Source organism: Pseudopipra pipra, chromosome 3 (assembly GCF_036250125.1).
Source record: "Pseudopipra pipra isolate bDixPip1 chromosome 3, bDixPip1.hap1, whole genome shotgun sequence".
Classification (NCBI taxonomy): Eukaryota; Metazoa; Chordata; class Aves; order Passeriformes; family Pipridae; genus Pseudopipra; species Pseudopipra pipra.
The window spans coordinates 3,910,757-3,930,324 of NC_087551.1; the positions used below are offsets into that span (position 1 = coordinate 3,910,757).

General features: G+C 47.2%; 1 protein-coding gene across 5 annotated transcripts in view; it reads left to right on the top strand.

Moving 5' to 3' along the window:
* BMP2 (bone morphogenetic protein 2) overlaps nucleotides 1-19,568 on the top strand; it is a 109,314-nt gene that overhangs the window by 15,371 nt on the left and 74,375 nt on the right. For 2 of the 5 annotated variants that reach the window (XR_010428860.1, XR_010428861.1), the window contains exons 2-5: nucleotides 10,100-10,544; nucleotides 11,288-11,646; nucleotides 13,963-14,200; nucleotides 18,058-18,217. Coding sequence is in view for 2 of the 5 variants with exons in the window: in XM_064647497.1 (XP_064503567.1) it covers nucleotides 11,295-11,646; nucleotides 13,963-14,807 (1,197 nt within the window). In the remaining 3 variants the exon portion in view is untranslated. Of the gene's footprint in view, nucleotides 1-9,850; nucleotides 10,545-11,287; nucleotides 11,647-13,962; nucleotides 15,650-18,057; nucleotides 18,218-19,568 lie in introns of those variants that run through there. The other 3 variants (XR_010428859.1, XM_064647497.1, XM_064647498.1) reach the window with 3 other exon arrangements.

The following is a 19,568-nucleotide window of genomic DNA, read 5'->3' on the forward strand; positions in this document are numbered from 1 at the left end:
AATCAGCTTGGGAAAATCACTCCTCTTTTTTTCATACATCCTTGTTCCTCCTCCCCCTGTCCTCATGTGTATGTGTGTCTCTCTCACACTAAAAAAAAAAAAAAAGAGGAGGAAAAAAGACAAAAAAAAAAGCTTTGAAGGCTTTGAATCTCAGATGTGAGCTTACTTCAGCTTTTATTGCCCTATTTTTTTAATCCAGAAAAGCTTAAGTTCACTCAAAATGGCAATTACTTGAATCTAATTGGAACCATTTTATGTAGCTCCAAACTCATTGCTTGATCTCAATAATAAATGAACTTACAAAATATTTTTGTTACTAAAAGCATTGTAGCTGGGTAGGGCAGATCATCAATCATGATTTCCTTTTGTAGGCTTAATGTGAACCTCATTTGATTTTGAACAAAATAACTTTAGCTGCAACATTAGCTACTGTACCTTTAGCTATGGCAGGGGAGGGAATGTGGCTCCTATAGATTTTTAAATCCTGGCTTACAAGTTAAAGATTTGAACCGAGATTTACTTATTAAATGAATTCACATTTCATTTAAATGTAAAGGGGAAGAATGTATTTGTAATATAGAAGTTCCAACTGAGATCAGGAGCCCGCTGAGCGAAGTGCTGTGCACGTGCTCAAAGAAGGGATTACTTTTCAGACAAACCAGCTCTTTGAACCTGTTTGTTGCACTGCTTTTGGCAGAAGAGATGGAGCAGGGCTGGGGCTGGGAAGGAGGAATCTGCTGGAGGGATGGTGGCAGCATGTGGTTTGCTCCGCTGAGTTGTTTGGGACTCTGTCCTCGGCAGCCAGGATTGCTTCACAAAGTTCCTGTTCTCGACAGAGGGCAGACGGTGTGAGGAGGGAAGGGTCCTTTATCTCTGGGATGGATTTGCCATGGAAAATGCCAAGCCTGATCCCAAACAAGGGGTTATTGAGCTGCAGCATGAGCGGGAGAAGTGGCTTCACTGTGGTAGTGCAGAAACCCCAGGCACGGTTAAGTGATCACTGGTACCTCCTGCCCACTTTATGACTCCACAGTGAAGGAATAAAACTCAAATGAGGTTGGACTGAATAGTTGTCTCTAGGACAGATTGCCTTTGGGGAGGAGTTTGGGACCACGTGTTCATCTAGTGAACTGGATAAAAACATCTTTATTCCCATCACTGAGAGCTGTTTTCTTAAAAAAGCCTGAGATAAAAACCTGCCCAAAGAGGTGTTGGTCACATATCCTCACCTGGCAGCAGCACTTTTTGACGAGCCCACCGCTCATCCCTGCTCCTCTCCTCCTCCCCAGAATTGCTTCTCCCTTTTCGCCTGCCAGCAGAACATACAATTAGTTGCTCCCCAACCTGGGCTGGAGAAAACAGTCAGATTTAACTTAAATGTCCAGAGAAGTTTCATCCTGACTTGGAGAGACCTGAGATAGGGAATGGTTGTGCATGTGAAGGGGAGGAGGCACTAGCACTCAGTGAGGATGTGGGAGGAAAAGGTGATCCTTTCCCTGCTCCCTGCAACCAGAACAGCTTTATGGCCACAGTGTGACACCCTGATAAAGAGGATGGCAGTCACAAGTTGGGTGGCAGCTTGTGGATCAATGCCATGTTGTGGTACATACTGTTATTGTGCCAGTGCAGAGCTCCACAGATCCTGGCAAACCTGGGCACAGTCTGTGGCAAATACCCTTCAGTGCCCCTGTGGGAATGGCCAGAGCCCCTCAGGAGTCCTCAGGAGCCATTTTGCCTCAGTCCAGCTCTGGCTCCCTGGGATCCCACCCTGTTTCCATGCAGGCCTGCCCCAGAGCTGCTCCCTGGATCACTGCAGCTCCACTTTCAGGTGGTTTGCCCTCTGGGCACCTTTAAAGGATCTCTTATCAACAGCTCCTGTACAGATAAAAGTTCATCAGTGAGTGGATGAAATCCCCACCAGCTGACTGAAGTGGTGACACTCTTCATCCAGGTCCCACATCCTCCCTGTGGTTCCAGGCAGGCAGAGGTGGGAATGGCCTTGGGCTGCACCTGCACTGGTTCCCAACTAGTGAACTGGGAACACGGCTGGGCCTTGTGACCTCCAGAGTGCTTTTGGGCCAGGCCAGGAAGCTCTCTCCCAACTGGTTTCTCCCTGTGGTTTGTTCTAACACTCCTGGGATCATCCCCAAGAGGCAGTTTGCATGCAGCCATCCCGGTGTGGAAGCTAGCAGGGAAGCAGGCTTTTCCCTGCCAGCTGGCCTCCGTGCCCAGGAATGTTCCCAGGCACACTTGATTTACTCGTAGAGATGGAGCCTCAGAGCAAGAGATACAAACAGAGCTGTGGGTCTAGCTTGCTCCCATGGAATTTTGCCCTGGGCTTTGGAAGAAGAAGATTTTGCTCCTCTGAAAATGCAGCGGGCTCAGGAGGAACATGGAGCTGTGGGAAGGGAAGGAAGTGGGGAATAAGATACATTTTTTGTCATGGCTTTGAGATTGGGCAGTGATATGACAGGTCGCTGTGGTATTGCTGCACCTGGGCTGCTGGTTAACACCCTGAGGGGGGTGGGAATAGTGCCTTCCACACACGTGAAGGAAAACTTTTGCAGTTTTGGCAAACTGGGAAGAAACCAGAGACACTCTGCCCCCTGATCCCCCATTTCCCTCTTGAGGGACATTGAAAAATACCATTTCAAGTGGCATTCAGTTGGGATAGCAGTGATATCACTTCAGCTCAAGGGAAATAAAACTATATTTTATCATAGATGTAGATATTCCTTTGGAGAGTTTGTAGAAAAGCTTTTTCACAGTTTCAGCCCCAGAAAATTCAGCTTGTTTTGTCAGAAAGTGTCCAATATTGTAAATGAAATAAAGGAAGAAAGGAAAAAAATAATATTTATATATTATTTCAGTGGTGTATTTTTTTAATCTATCAAAGTTCCTTAAAATTAATGTCTGACATTTTAGAAGTTGCTTAGGGGAAAAAAAAGAGATACAAAACAGTCTACTTTTTATTAAATTTATTTTGTAAGGAAACTATTTTCCCACCAGCTGCAGAAATGAATGTCACATTTGATTGTGCAACTTGGAATTTCAATTTTCCACTGGTATGGAGAGAGTAGCCCTGATTTTTCAAGGATTTATTCACAAACTTGAGTTTTAGGTCCCCAGGGTTCTTCCTGGGCCTTGTGAGCATCCGAACGAGAACTTACAGAATCCATTCAGTCAGTTTCAAATTATCTGAGGTATTAATTTGGGGCTTGGGGTGATCTTGCTTCTTTCCTGATTCATGTGTTGGCTGCCTTTTCTGGCAAAGAGAGGCAGGAGAAATTTTGGGGCGGTTCTTTTTCCAAAACCCAGTGGCTGCAGGGGGCTTGGGAGAGCAAGGGAGACAGAGGTACAAAATAAATGAGGGTTATTCCTTGGTTCCCCAGCTTGTTTGTTTGTTTGTTTAGTATTTTGATTTATTTGAAAGGAGTTTATTCCATGGCTGACTAAAGGAAGGTATGCAATGTTTAGTACACCCACCTTGAGTGGATGGGAATGTTTGCCAAGTCTCTGCACAGGAATACTGTACAGGAAACAGAAAATGTAAGGAAGGGCAAATCTCCTACAGTAACACAACACCAAGGCTGTGTAAGTCCAGGTAGGGAATGCAGAATTGATGGGAATAATGGAATTAGTAATTGGACAGTGCTGCACATCATGAATGTTTTATGGTACTGCTTTTCCAGGCTAATCCTGACCAGGCTGATGGATGTGCTTACTTTTACAAGCACACAACCTGAGGACAGATAGGCCACTGCAAGTATCAGAAAAAAGCAGGAAGCCGAGGTGTGGTGAGGGAAGGGAGTTAAAGGTATTAAGGAAGGTAAAGGTTGGTCCAGGCTTTCCCAAAGTGCTAAGACTGGCTGTACAACACCCATCCTGCAGTGGGGCCTGAAGAAAGGCAAAGGGGGGAGGTGATGGCACAGCAAGTGAGGGAATTCACTGTGAACCTCGGATACAGCAACTGATCCAGCTTGGGAACTAATCTCTATGTCGATACTCTGAGCAGCATCTTTATTTTCCTGGCTTGTGAAAACCCCTCTCTCTTCAGCACAGACAGACTCTTACAAGATCAGAGCTTTTCTCTGTTGTTGAATAAGATTATGATACTCCTGCTAGGATTTGTGGGTGGTGATAAGAACCGTGGACAAGGCACTGTGGGAATTTGTCAGGAAACTATTGGGTAATAGATTTGGTATTGGGCTCTTCCAAAATGTCTCCATGAGCCGAGTGCTGAACATCTCACTTGAAGTTTTGGGATTTTAACCCAAAAACTTTGTCTAAACTGCTTATGCATCATTGAAAATCTCATTGTGACCTCTGTAGATCTTTGGGCCCCTGGGTGCCTCTCACAAAAAACAGCCTTCCTCCATTCTCTGCCCCTTTCTCCCTTCTGTAAAATGGAGATAGTGGTCCTTGCTCCTCTTGGAGAGGAATGTGGAGGCCAAATACAAGGAGGTGGCTTTGACTATGGCACCATGACTTGGAGGCTGCAGATGTTCTGAGGATAAACAGTACCTTGAAGCAGTTCAGTGGGTGCCTCTAATAATTAGCTCCTGCAGTTTGGAACGTGCTTTCTGGGACACCACAGAGGGAGCGCTGGGAAGGACCAAAGGACACTGCTCTCCTAAGACCCCTCCCAGTCAGTAAAGTTTGGAGCACCAAATAAAAGTGGTGTTTGAGCAGAGACCTGTGCCCATGGGAGCTTCCCTGGGAACTGGGAACAAGGGATGGCATTGAAAGCAACTTGCAAACGGCCTCGCTCCCAGCGTGAAGCAGGTGCAGCAGCTGGTTGCTGTGCCCAGCACATGCCACAGGGCAGGCACAAAGCTCCACTATTGCTGTCTGTGGTTCTGCCTCGTTTTAAGAGGATATTTAAAAATTGGAATGATAATGACCTGAGAAAACATGACTTGACACCAGAAAATAAAACTGCAGGCATTCATTATCAAAGGCAAAGGAGTGTTAGAGAACAAGAATGCCCGATGATGCAATGTTTTTCATCCTGCAACTGAGCACAGAAAACCTTTTCATATGCCCTAAATCTGCAGCTACAATAAAGCCTTCATACAGACAATCTGCTTAAACAGAACGTCACGCTTGCCTTTATTTTATTTTAATTGCAAAACATTATCCAGTTTCACTGCTAAAATATGCACTTCTTAAGGCAATATGCGTAACTTTATTTTATCCTCCATTTTGCTTGACGTCATCTCTGCAGTGATGAAATTCTAAGCTCCTGAAGTGGACCATCTGTGACGCAGCCATTTCCATTTTTTTGGGGGTCTTCCTAACAAGACTTATATAATTAAAAAATCCTGCTTTGCTCTGAATTTTCTGACCAGAATAGTTGGCATCCCCTGTACCAACGTGTTAAGGCATTTTCACCTCTTGATGATGAAAGCCACATGTCAAATAGTGGATTTTGAAATCTGGAACTTTGTAGCATCAATGGGAAAACAGTAAAAGAAAGAGTTATCATATTAGGCTCCCTTTTCCTTCTTTCCCTGGTAATTCTACGACAAATTGTAGGAATTTGTCAAAGCTGCACAGCCACGTGAGCTGGTTGCTGCAGCCTTCATTTGCAGATCTAACATCTAACAAACTTGGGAGCAACTGTTATCATTCACGAGCAGTGGAGACATACTGGAAATGTAGAAAATCCTGGGCCTGCATTGTATTTCCTGATAAATTCCAATTTTCCTGCCTCTGTGATGGAAAGAGCTGAGATTTGATGAATGAAATTGAGATTCAGAGCAATAGCTTTGAAGAGCTGCCAGATTTCAGCAAAGGTGAATAAGAAAGAAATAGACATTTCTGAATAAGCTGCCTTTCCCCTCTTCAAAAACAAATCAACCTCTTGTAAATCATCTTCTCGGGTGAGAATCCATCCTTCATAGAACAGGAGACAGGCTGTGCAGCACAGGCTGCTGATAGATGTTAAAAGACAAACCACCAGAAGACAAATATGTCTTCAGAAAACAGTATTAAGTAATGTTTTAAAGAGTGGCCACACATCATATTCACACAGATGCCAACAGGAAGCACAGCTCAGGAACAGAAAAGCCTTCAGATAATCTCCACCCGTTACAAAGGCAAAACCTCAACATCACTAACACATCTTAACTCATTCTCAGCAGTCACCCTTGGTGATGTACCGTGTATATGTTTCATACTTCAGCACAGAGTTTTATCAAGAGGTTTATTCACTAAAACGTGCAAAATCTATAAAAAACCCTCACTACTATTAATATTTCACGTCTCACATACTTATCATATCCAGGGGACAGTGGGCTAAACTGGGAATTCTCAGAAGTGCTCGGTGTTGGTCTAACGGGGCTGCTGAAGTGAGGAGGGAAACTGTTGAGCATCAATGTGCAGAGAGCGATGTGTTTCTGCAGATCTGTGTCTCTAACTAGACCAGAAATTAGGTAGTTTTGTTAAGGGTTACAAGTTGTGGTTACCAACCCCAGTGAGACTTTCTCATCTAGGTCTTCCAGCTGAAGCGTTCTGCCCATCAGCAATGATGGTTGCGATTTAACCAGGTTGGAAAAAACCCACTACAGGATAGCAGTTTATAAATGTGATTTGGTATAGGGTTTGTAAGAAAAAGTGCTGAGGGAAGAAAGATTTCCTTCTTTCCCTCACTACTATTGAAAAAGGAACTCACCACGTTGTAAAACCTAACCTTATTTAGATACTTTTTTATCACTTTACAAGGAAACCCCAACAACAACTGAAGTTGATACCTATCAGCTGTGTTTGGGTCCTGGACAGGAACACCTGGATCTGAATCATTATGAGCATATTAGCAGCAGGTGCTGCTAATTGAGTATTTACTGACTAAACACCCCTGAAAAAAAACACTAAAAAAGAAATATAAGCCAAATAAAAATAGAGTGCACATGGAAAAGAAGAAAGAGATGAATCAGTGTAGTTACCTATACAAAGTTCAGGAGCAGGGAAGCAAATTGTCACAAAGGACATTATCAAATATGCACACTCAGGTGTGCAACTAGATCTTTTCAGCGTAAATGGTGGTTTGTCTCCCTGGCAGGAGTTGAGCTGAAGAGCAGGATTGATCTGAAAGTAGCTCTGCAAAAGGAAATGCCATTGTGGGAGCCTGCTGTGCTGGGGCTGGATCTTCAGCTCAACTCCTTGGTTTCACAGAGCTTGTGAGGAATTACAGCACCAGCAAAGGAGGTAGAGCTTTGGTTTCTTTATCTTGGGTGCTGCTGCACAGCTCTAGGGGTGGGAAGGGGACAGGGGCTCATTTGAGGAGCTGTAAGTCTGGGTGGGCACTTTCAGACATGTTTGGCTCCGCAGAGCGAGTGCTGTGTTCAGTGTACCTACATACACCTGTGTCTAACGCTCTCTGTCATGATGAAGAGGCTTCTCAGCTGGTGAGCTCAGGTGTGCTGGGGTGATGCAGCACAGCAGGCCTGAGCACAATAGTCAAAGGCAGTATTTAGTCTGTGAGGAGGCACGAACCACAACCAAACCTTCATGGATGATATACTGAGGGCCTTATTCCCTGTATTCACCAGGGTACAGGCTGGGAGGGAACCAGATCTGCTTTGGTGAGTAATCTTTGTGTGGTGGGGCATGGCTGAGGCTTCGGTGTGGGTGCTAGTGCATTCAGGGAACATGTTGTAGGTGCTTTGGTGTTGTCTTTTGGGACCTCAGGGAAAAGATGGGAAGGCAGAATTGCTGTCCCAGCAGCTCCTGATGTAGATAGACTGAGAGATGGCAAAGTAGAAGGTAAATGTGTTTTGTGGCCAAGAGAAAGACTGTGAGAGGCTACTTATATTTGAAATCAGAGAGGGGCAAACCTACAAGACCCTGTTGATATCAGATCAGAGGATATGTGGGCTTCCAGAACAACCACAAACACATTTCTCCCTTCTAAGGCTCATCATCCTAATATAGAAAGCTCCTGGAGATAATGCAGAGCTGGGCATACAGTACAGCCTATGCTCCAGGCACAGGGAGTAAGTGTTGAGGCAAGAAATGACTTTTTCCTGGCATGACCCACTAAGATTGAACTGGAATGGCAATTAGAAGTTGAAGTGCTCATTTAATGTCAGTGATGTGTAAACTACGTTGCCATTGTTATTTTAGTGCTGATTTACATAATTGGCATACCCTGAAGTCACACTGCACGAACTTTCAGTTCATGCTAAAGACTTGCAGGAAGTCATAAAATTAAACATTATCTGTGCTGGAATGCAACGGGAAAATAACTAAACTTCTGAAGGATTTCACCTCACTCTGTGTCCTCTCTCCCACCATGAGTGCAAATCAGGTTAGCAAGTGTTGGGAGCTGTTGGTGTGAAGGAGTTTTACCAGCTCTTTAATTACTCTGGTGTGTAACTCCTGGGGTGAGCTCCTCATCCTGCAGTGATGTTTCACCAGAATAGCTGAAATCACTCTAATGTGACAGGAAAGCCAAGGGAAGAAGGTCCACGGGAGGAATTATTCCAGTTCAAATGTGCTGAATTCCTGCCTCAGATCAGTGGTTTTCCCAGGGTGAAAGTGGAGGGAAAGGGCTGCTCCCGAAGGAGGAAGCTGGTAATGGAGCTGTCTCAGTTGTTACTGTTTTAAGTCCTCTTCCGCTGGAATTCAGGGTGTCACAGGCTGGCTGCGTCTTTTGCAAATGAAGCCCCTGCGAGGTATTGGGAAGAGAAGGTGCAGTGCAGAGCACTCGCCTTGCCGGGAAGGCACCAGGACCCCGGCTAATGACGGTGTGCCGATGGCTGTGGCTTTGATGAGGACCCTAAATTGCTGGGTACCGCATACCTTTGCAAGGGCCAGGCCCTGCTGCAGAGCCCGAGCAGACAAACTAGGGATGGGGCGAGGGACGCGTCCCCACTGAGCTACCCACTGTATCGGGATATTTGCAATATCAGGAAAGGGAGCGAGGGATGCAGCTAGGATTAGAAGCCAGATCCCAGCGAGCAGGACCCGCCTTCTTCACCCATGCTACCGCTGTGCGATGCCAGGCCCACCGCGGGCGGTCGGGGCTGCAGCCCGGGGAGCACCGGCGTGGGCACGGGAGGGCCCGGCCCCGCGGGGAGCGCGGCTCAGCCCCGGGCAGGTGCGGGGTGGCAGCGGGCGGTTTGTGCCGAGGTTGCCGTGCCGGGGCCGGCGATCCGCCGCCGTTCCACCACTGGAGGGCAGCCACATCTTAAAAAAAAAAACAACCACCCAACTCAACCCAACCCTCCGCCGCCCGCCCGGGGCTGAGCCCGCATCGGGCGCGCCGCAGCAGCGCTGCGGGAGGAGGCTCCTCCCGAGCCCGGGCGCTTCTCTTGAGGGGACGAGAGAGCAAGGAAACCCCCCGGGTTTCCAGCCTTCGTCCCCCGCTCGGGCAGCGGGCTCCGCGCGCCGGCGAAGGGAGAATAATAAATAAGGAGATATATGTACTTAAAGTGGCTTTAAAGCACCGGGATTCTCCCGGTACCTTACGTGACCTTCACACCTTATCACCCCGGCAGTCCGGGGCACGGCGCTAATCCGATTTGCGGCGGCGGAGCACTCGGGGCTCTACAATGAGTCATTGTTCGACCCGGCCCGGTCCCGCGTCCCGTTCCGGCACGGCCGCACGGAGCGGGGCAAGGGACCGGCCCGGCTGGGGGTCTTCCCGCATCGGATCAGCCGCCGGTACCGCGGTTTAACGGGACAGCCGCCCGCCCCATCTCTCGCCCCGGCGGCACTGCGACCCGGGCGCGGGCGGCAGCCGCGGCGAGGGAGGGAGCGGGCGAGGGAGGAGGGAGGGAAAGAGCGAGGGAGGGAGGCGGCGTCTCCTTTAAAAGCCGTGCGGGGCCGCAGCCCGCTCCCACAGGGCGGCTGTGATTGGCGCGGGCCCCCGAGCCTCCGGGGTCGTGACATCGCCGCGCAACAAAAAGCCCCGGCGGCGGCGGCGGGCGGCCACCCCCGGCCATGGTGCGGTGCGGGGCCGGCGGGGAGCCCGGCGTGCTGCCCTAACACGGCCGCTCCACGCGGGACGGCGGCGGGCGGCTCCCCACCCTTTTTTTTTTTTTTTTCCCCCTTTTATTTACCCTCCTCCCTCCTTTTTCCTTTCTTTTTTAAGGGAGCGGACACAAGTCAAACTTCATCTTGATGTTGCTGCGGGAATCTCGGTAAATGACCATCTGTCTGATAAGCGTGATGCAAAGGACATTTTTTAAAAGGAGCGTTTTAACTCCGTAGACACGTAGGGACCCATTCACGGGCAGGCACACGCACACAGTCGAGGAGGAGGAGGAGGAGGAAGAAAAAGAAGAAGCAACAACTTTTCGATCGCTGCTTTTAAAAGGGAGAAGCCTTTTCCCTGGCCGGGACTTGCCTTCCTGCCTCCTCAACCAGCTGCTAAAAGTATGTTTCCGAGTCGGACTGTACTTCAGGGAACTTCTGTTTTCTGCTCGGCAGCTGTAGAGGAGCAGCAGCGAAGTTTGGAGTAACACCAAGTGATGCGGGAAAAACACCCCGAGAGCAGAACACCCTCCTGCAGACACAACCCCTGCTGCTGCACACAGGTATAGCTCCGGCGGTCGCAGATCCGCTGAAAGCCTTCTCCGCAGGATGACTCCGTGGGCCACGGCGGAGGTGCTAGCGCTCTGGAAGAGAGAGGGGGGACGGGACACTAATCATAACTACTATTATTGTTATTATAATAATCCAGCCCAGATTTTCAAGGGGGAGAATATCGGCCTGTGGGTTTGGCTGAGGACGTAGCAGGATTTTTACTTTCCTCCTTCCCCTTTTTTCACTCCACGGAGGGAAAATAACTTTCCTTTTCCCTCCGTTGGGGGAAGCCGCTGCCCCGCCGCGGGAGGAGCGGAGCCGGCCCCGAGCCCCCGCGGCTCGGCTCGGCGGGGCGTCGGGGGGGAGCCCGGGGGTCGGGACGGGAGCGCAGCGGGGAGGTCGCTTTGCTGGGCTGGGCAGCCGCCCCTTCCCCTGCCGGCGGAGCGGTGCCGGGCCCGGCCCGGGGCACACCTGCGCCCCCTCCTCCCCTTCACCTCCGCGCTCCTTTGTTGCGGAGCGCCCCGCTCCGCTCCGCTCCCCGGCCCGGCCCGGCCGCCGCGCTCGCTTTGATCTCCTGCCACGGGGCTTTCGGTGCCGCCGCGCACCTGAAGCGGCCCCTGGGGGGGCTCCGCCGGCCATGGCCCGGCGCCGGGCTGGGTCCCACCTGCGGACCGAGCCCGCCCGTCCCCCCCCTCCCCCGGCGCGGTGTCCGCGCTGACTGGCTCCCATCGCCTCCTCCTCCTCCTCCGCGCAGGTTGATCATGGTTGCCGTGACCCGCTCCCTCCTGGCGCTGCTGCTGTGCCAGGCGCTGCTGGGCGGCGCGGCCGGGCTCATGCCGGAGGTGGGTCGGCGGCGCTTCATCGAGCCGGGCCGCGCCGCCTCGGCCGCGCAGCGCCCCGAGGACCTGCTCAGCGAGTTCGAGCTGCGCCTGCTCCACATGTTCGGGCTGAAGCGGCGGCCCAGCCCCGGCAAGGACGTCGTCATCCCGCCCTACATGCTGGATCTCTACCGCCTGCACGCGGGGCAGCAGCTGGGGCAGCCGCCGGCGCTCGGCTTCCCGCTGGAGCGGGCGGCGAGCCGCGCCAACACCGTCCGCAGCTTCCACCACGAAGGTACGGGCGGGCCAGGGCTCGGCGGGCTGCGGGAGCGGAGGGCAGGGCAGGGCTGGAGGAGGAGCGGGGGGCGGATTCCTCCCGCCGGTACCGCGGGGTTCGCGCGGGGCACGGGCGCTCCGGGACGGGCGCGATGCCCGACGTTCTCTGCTGAGGAGCTTTTGCCTCCCTTCTCCCCACCCTCCGCCCGACGGGGCGCTCCCGTTTATTGGCTTTTCCCGCTAAACCCGCTCCGCGTTAAGCGTTCCCACAGAGCGCCGCTCTCCTGCGAGGCTGGAAAGCAGCAAAGGCTCCTTAATGCGCGGCTGAGCCGGGCCGCTGCGGAGGTTTCTAATCCTTATCTAATCCCCGTGAGAGATCAATGAGACAATCAATCGCGACCTCCTCCGGCGCTGCCGTCGAGGAGCGATGTAGCCGGACTCACGCCACGGCTCCCCGGGGTTTGGCTCTCATCTGCGGTGCCTTCAGCAGCACCTCTGCAGCCCCTCCTCACCTGCAGCCCACCGAGGCAGCCGACCCTCTGAAACGGCCCTACTCAGCATTTGGGTGCGTTTTCTGGCTCTTGTAGCCAAAATAGTGGCTGTGGCATCAGCCACGGCACGGGTAGGCCCGCGGAGCTGGTGGGGCACGTGTCGCTCACGTGCTTTTTGGGAAACGTTTCCCCAGGTTGTAATTGTTCCTGGCTGCTGGCCTCCGGTGTTGGCATGCAGTGGCCCCGCTGCAAAAGTAATGAAAATGCAGTTTTCCCATGCTTTTAGCATGAAACTGTGTCAAGAAAAGAAATCCATTAGTATTTCAGTTTCTGATGGATGAAGGAGGTGGCCTTGGAGAAGTGGATGTGCTGTTTAATGGAAAGCCTTGTCGCGGGAAAGGAGATGAATGATGAAATCTAACCTCTCCTCTTCAGTGTTTCCCTGCATGGGAAGTAAACACCTGGCAGTAAATGGGGAGAAGCCAGTGTGTGGGTCATTCCCATTAAACCCAAGTATGGTAGGCAAGGGGCTGACCCAGAGAAGAGCTGAAAGGGCAAAGTTGATAATGTTTAGGCAAATGTAAAAATCTGCAGTTTGAAGTAGTCGTACCGTTACAGCAAGGGCTGGTTTTGTTAGGAAAGCAATTTTGTAACTTTCACAAAGTTTAGAAAGCGTGGCTCCCATTTTCTCACTGAGTTCTCACTCTTTATTAGTGGCTTCTTGAAAGCGTAAGTTTGTCTAGTGACCATTCAAGACACCTGCATATTTACAGATGTTGGTCTGGTCCTGAAATACTAAGACTGAGTCTTACCTTATGCAAAAAGTTGTAGTGGATTCAATGGGGAATGGTTGCATGACTGAGAACTGCTGACAGCAGTTATGCCTTCCCCTTAGAAAGCGATTTTTTTTTTTTTTCTTTTCTCCAGCATGCTTAGCACCATAATTAAAAACCATGACTTGAGGGAGCTTTGTTTTGGCAAATACTTCTAATTTCTTCAATGTCTGTAGCAACAATGTACTTCTTAGCAGCCCTAGGTATGTTTTACTCCCTCTGGAGCTCCATTCAGTAATTTGTTGACTCAAAAGTGAGAATGGCCTGGGGTTTAGTGACTTTCTTGAATTTTTGTTTGTGGTGGTTTTGAAAACTTGTTGTTTGGAGGTGACTTTCGTTATCCCTTTACCATCCACCTCTTTTTTTTTTAGTAATTGAATCTTCCTGCTGTTCTTTATGGCCCTTTTGGGTAAATACTAGGGTGTACTTTGTAAAGTACCATTACAGATGCTGAGTTCACAGTCTCTAACTAAAGATACAAAAATCCATAAGTTTAGCTTTGTAAGTCACCTAAATTGCAGAGTAATGTTTTTCAGAATAGAGTTTAAGGGATTGATGTTAGAGCTGTATTCTTGAAAAAAGCAGAAATGCAATAGTTACCCAAAGTCCTCAACTGTTCTTAATGGTTCCCCACTAACTATAGGGCTTGGGTTTTCTCTCCCCATCCTTGAATTCCAAATTAATTCAAAATTTCTTCCCACTTATGATAAGCACGTGGAACGCAAAGGGCACCAGTATTCAATCCAAATGTGTAACAATGAATGAAGCATTTTTGACTTGATGCTATATGTGCTTGTAAAACAAACAGAAAGACAAGGGTGACGATATTTTCTGCTGGAAAGTCTTTCAGATCTTGTGTGCCACATGTGTTAGCTGTCATTTGGAGGCTGCCAACAGCAGCTTGTCTTGAGGGGGTTTGGTTGCTTGTCTCAGTTCCTGATTTTTTTCCTTTTTTCTCTCTTTTTTTTTTTTTATTAATTTTTTTTTATTTTCCCTGTTTAATCACATTAGAAGTTTTGGAAGAACTGCCAGAAACGAGTGGGAAAACATCACGGCGTTTCTTCTTTAATTTAACTTCCATCCCTACCGAGGAGTCTATCACCTCAGCTGAACTCCAGATTTTTCGGCAACAGGTGCACGGAGCCTTTGAGAACAACAGCAGCTACCATCACCGTATTAATATTTATGAAATTATAAAGCCAGCCACAGCCACCTCTAAGGACCCTGTCACAAGACTTTTGGACACCAGGTTGGTGCATCATAATGCAAGTAAATGGGAAAGTTTTGATGTAACGCCCGCTGTTTTGAGGTGGATTGCACATGGACAACCTAATCATGGGTTTGTGGTAGAGGTGGTTCACTTGGACAAAGAGAACAGTGCCTCCAAGAGGCACGTTAGGATTAGCAGGTCTTTACATCAGGATGAAGATAGCTGGTCTCAGCTCAGGCCATTGTTAGTAACGTTTGGGCATGATGGCAAGGGACACCCGCTCCATAAAAGAGAAAAGCGTCAAGCGAAACACAAACAGCGTAAACGCCACAAATACAGTTGCAAAAGGCATCCGTTATATGTGGACTTCAATGATGTGGGGTGGAATGACTGGATTGTGGCCCCGCCGGGGTATAGTGCCTTTTACTGCCATGGGGAATGTCCTTTTCCACTGGCAGACCATCTAAACTCAACAAACCATGCCATTGTTCAGACTTTGGTCAATTCAGTGAATTCCAAAATCCCCAAGGCTTGCTGTGTGCCGACAGAACTGAGTGCTATTTCCATGCTCTACCTTGATGAAAATGAAAAAGTTGTATTAAAGAACTACCAAGATATGGTCGTGGAGGGTTGTGGGTGCCGCTGACACAGCAAATATATTAGACAAATGCAAAAAAAAAAAAAGAAAAAAGAAATAGCTGACACTTTAATATTTCCCAATGAAGACTTTATTTATGTAATGAAATGGAAAGAAAAAAAAACACAACTATTTTGAAAATATATTTATGTCTACGAAAAAGTTGGGAAAACAAATATTTTAATCAGAGAAATATTCCTTTAAAGATTTTAAATGTATTTTAGTTGTACATTTTATATGGGTTTAACCCCAGCACATGAAGTATAATGGTCAGATTCTTATTTTGTATTTATTTACTATTATAACCACTTTTTAGAAGAATAGCTAATTTGTATTTATATGTAATCAAAAAAGAAAAAAATATAGGGTTTGTACATAATTTTCCAAAATTGTAGCTGTTTCAATTGTGTGTATTTAAGTTGAAAAGAATACATGGAAGGTTACTATGGCAAAGTGCATAGCACATTTGCTTTCTGCTGTGCTACTGTTAAGGTCACAAGTTCAAGTCCAGAAAAAAGTGGATAATCCACTCTGCTGACTTTCAAGATTATATTGTACAATTCTCAGGAATGCTGCAGGGTGGGCTGTCCAATCCATGAGAACTGGCATCCTCTTTAGGTGGAACATTTGGATAAGAACCAGACGTTGCTGATCTAGTATAAATACTGCTATTCCCAACTAATTTGCAGCGTGAATATAAGAAGGGCCAATAGAAATCCTATGGGAGGCGGGGGTGGGGGAAGTCTGAATCCTTTCTAGACCTACAGAAAAGTGAATGTTTGATGTTTCCTTTAAAAGTCCTTCCTTTAAAAGTCCTGGCCAAATACAAAATAATAAAAGCTAAAATGTCATCCTTTTTTTCTGTGATTATCTATGCTAAAGAGAGATACTTAACCTTATTTGTACCAGCCCTTGTCTTTAACAGTTGGAAAAGCATTGCATACTTCCTCACCTCAGAGGAGAGCTCACTTCTGTGGAGTGTTATAGTGAAATTAATCTGCAATTTTTGCCCTGCATACAGTGAGCTCTTGTCATGTGCAGCTTCCTCTCTAACCTCAGCTGATGGGTTTGCTCTTTGGCAGATCAGCATCTCTTCGTTTCCAGGGTTTTGTGTTTGAAACTTTTTTTTTTTCCTTCTCGAATGTTTAAATCTATTGCAGATAATAAATCATAGAACTCTGATATTTCTTTCTGAAAAGTCCAGCCTATAAAAAAAACAGTTCACTTGTGCAGCCATCACAAGAGCAACTTGTGGTTGCATCTTTTTTGCTTTTTAAATCCTTCCTGTGAGGGGCAAAGGCGTGATTTGCAGTTGGCAAACGCAGCATCAAATGTTGTGTGGTACAAGCCTGGTCTGGCAGTCAGGTCACTGGGGAAGCTGAGCTGAAATAGCAGAGGGGGAAAGTGGCTTAAATGGGCTCCTTGGTCGTCCCCTTGAGCTCTGGTGTGGATCCACTTCTGGGTTTGGTGAACTGAGGCAGCAAGTCCTAAAGCCATGTGTGCAATGGGCCCTTTAGAGACCTCTCTAAGGCAGCTCTGGGGATCTCTGATTTGGGCCTCTTACTTCTTATTAACAAAACCCTTTTCTTTCTCATGACTCTCCCCAGAATCTTTCAGTTTTGTTTTTTTTACCAGAATCATCTGGGCTGCAGCGAAGGTACTAAATAGATGAGATGATCAGAAAGGCTAACTTGATCAGCAGGTCTTCTTGTAGAACAGCTCTCTACTGCTAATAATCATCACAAAAATCAGTGGGTACAGAGGATAGGAGAGAAAATCTGAATTCCTGTTGGCTGCCTCCACTTTTTATCTTGTGAGCTTAAAAATACCTTAGACTGTAAGCTGCTGTGGCGAGATAAAAACTTATGTATTTCTTCGTACCAGCAGTATTTTCAACAACTATTAGAGAACAGTCCACCACTCTGCAGTTTGGCTCTGCTTGTTTTTGAGAGGTAGCTGATGTTGGTCATGCTGATACTATGTAGTAGCCCATGAGTTGACTGAGTGGACAACCTCCAGGTGGTTTTTCTTGTGGCTAATATTTTTAGTGGGGAAGTTTAGTTTGCCTTTTGCTTGCTTCCACCTTTCCTGGTGATGGATGAGTTTATGGCTGTTGCTTTGGCAAGGGCGTCGGGCCCAGGATGTGAGAATTTGTTCATTGTGGTGTGTGGCTGTGCCAGTCAAGTCCCAGCTGTGTTAGTGCACTGTAAAACCTAAGCCTGCGAAAGCTGGGTGTAAAGTGCTGAAAATGTGATGATGAGCAGGGAAGGTATGATCCCAAACCCGCTGAAAACTGTAAAGAACCCACAGCACTCCCAACCAGATCCTCAACTCCGGTGTTACAAGGCTCAAGTTTCACAGCTCCTTCATGTGTAACGAGTCTGAGGGAGGCTTTTCACAGAGTGGTGACTGCTTGACTTGTCCTGTAAGGCATGAGAACACGTTGGTGCTAATCTTGTTTCCAAAAAATTGGCTGTGGCACTTGTCTATGCATGAGCAGTAGCTGGTCATGGCGTGATGCTGCATTCCTTGCAAAGTTAAACCTCCTGTTTCTTGACAAAGATTCTCATCCTTAGTCAAATACACTGTGAAGCCAATGTAGAGTTGTAAACCTATTGAGACCTGCTCTCGTAAGCATTTCTATAACTGAGTAGTGTTAGTCACAGAATCGTCAGTTCCACGCTGATTTTGAGGAGGAAATATGCATTGTATCAGGCTCAGCACGTCAATACATTGCTGCAGAATCAGTTTTGTAATGTATCTTTAAGTCCTTAACATTTAGCCTCGCTCTCTACATTGGAGGCTTGAGAGTGCTGCACTAAAGACTTTGTTTAGGATTTAAGGTAAAAGAAACAAAACAAACTTTCATAGATGAGTAGTAGAAAATTCTCTTAGAGATGAGTTGGGTTCCTGAATCCTTTTAGGTAGGGCTGATGATCGGACAGACCTTCTCAAAGGTTTGGGCTTTCTGACATCTTTTAAAAATCTGGTAATGACTGCTAAATAATGCTAAATACTAATGGTATGCTGTCACCACAGCACTCCACTACTTACTTTAGTTATTTAGTACTTACTAGTGTTATAGTAATCTACAAGGAGAAATGTGCTTTTTTTTTTCCTCTTAAGAGGAGGAAAAGCAAAAGATTTTGAAGGCAAAACTGCCTTTGTTACCTTATAGCCCCTAAACATTTTGCTTCTAGGCACTTATATAATCTAGGCAGAGATTGTGATAGATAATGTCACCCTTTGTGCATTTCAGATAAGCATCTCTCTAAACACAAATGTGATCAGCATCTCTCCTTGTCCTTTTGAGAGTCAGTAGCAGCTTTGTCGAGTGGCTTGATAATTTTTGCGCAGAATTCAGTTGGACTTCTGTGGTCAGCACCATAAAAAATGACGCGGGAGGATCGTCAGCTGAGGTAAGCTCTCCCGAGAGCATTGCCCATTCCCAGCGAGCAGGGGCTGCTCTGCTGCTCACCTGGGCTCACCACAACCAGGCACCAGGCCTTTCCTGCTCCTGTGGGGTTTGGGTGGCCACAGACCATCACCTGCTCCCCCCTGCCAGGCAGCTGAGATCTCACATCCATACCGTGAGGCTTGGAGAGGAACATGATTTATTGTACTCTCAGCTTTGGAGAAGGTGCTCATCTGGACTGCATTTATACTAGACCCACTTTGCTACACTATTAGAGGAGGATAATTATTGCACTATTTTATTGTATAGCTATTCCTAAATTGTAGATTTTTGGGGGGGTTTTTTGGTTGTTTTTTTATTGATTTCAGGAGGCAGCTAATTGCCATATGGCAGCTTGATGTTAATGTTTTATGAAGATCAGGAAACAAAAGTTTATGAAAAGCTTTTGTATAGTAACTGCAGAGTTTCAAGAACTGTTTTATACTTCCTGACAGTGCAGGTCTGGCTTAATGGTTTGTTTTTATTGCTTAAGAGTGTAAACCTTTCTTTAGCCGATGTGTGGAAATTATATCCTCATCCCGCATTACGCATTTCTCATTGCTCATTACTCATTCCTGCTTTCATTGCTGCCATCTGTAATCAGAGCTTTACTGTTTCAACTGCATGCAAAATGCTCCTCTCCTTTGCACAGTAAGATACTTTTCCTTAGCACTCACCCACCCTTCCAAATAAAAAAAAAAAAAGGAGGGGGAAGGGGGGGGAAAAGGGGAGAAAAAGCCTACTCTGCCTATATTGTTTTTCTCTGTTTTGGGTGGAGTCTGTGTTAGATTTTGGTTGCTAGATGGTTTCTGTAGTAACAAGCAGAGAAAAAATCCAAGACTGAAAAGGCACTTTTAAAGGTGCCATATCTTGCCTGAAGTATTATTTATCTAATTATGGATCTGGAATGTTTAGCTTCTCCTTTACATTAAGGCAACCCCTTTTGGTAGGGCAGACTGCTGCTGTGAGAGCTTGATATGCAGTGATCTTACAACACGAGAACCACAAATCTTGTTCCAGTTGACTTAAGCTGCTCAAAATAATGATGAAAAGCCAAAGGCATTAAAATGTATTTTTAAAGATTGTTACAGGCACAAACCACTTTGGTTTTCAGTTACATAGGAAAGAAACAAGAAGCTAAGTTCAGAAGGACACTTGGACTGTACGTGTTACTGCCCTAAGGAATGTGTTGGATACAAGCAACAGTGTTTTATTTTGTTAGACTACTGTATACAAGGAAGAAGTCCCAGCTCCTTCAGAACATAACCTTACTCTGCTGTACTCCAAATTTTGTTGTTTATTTCTCCTAAGAGATT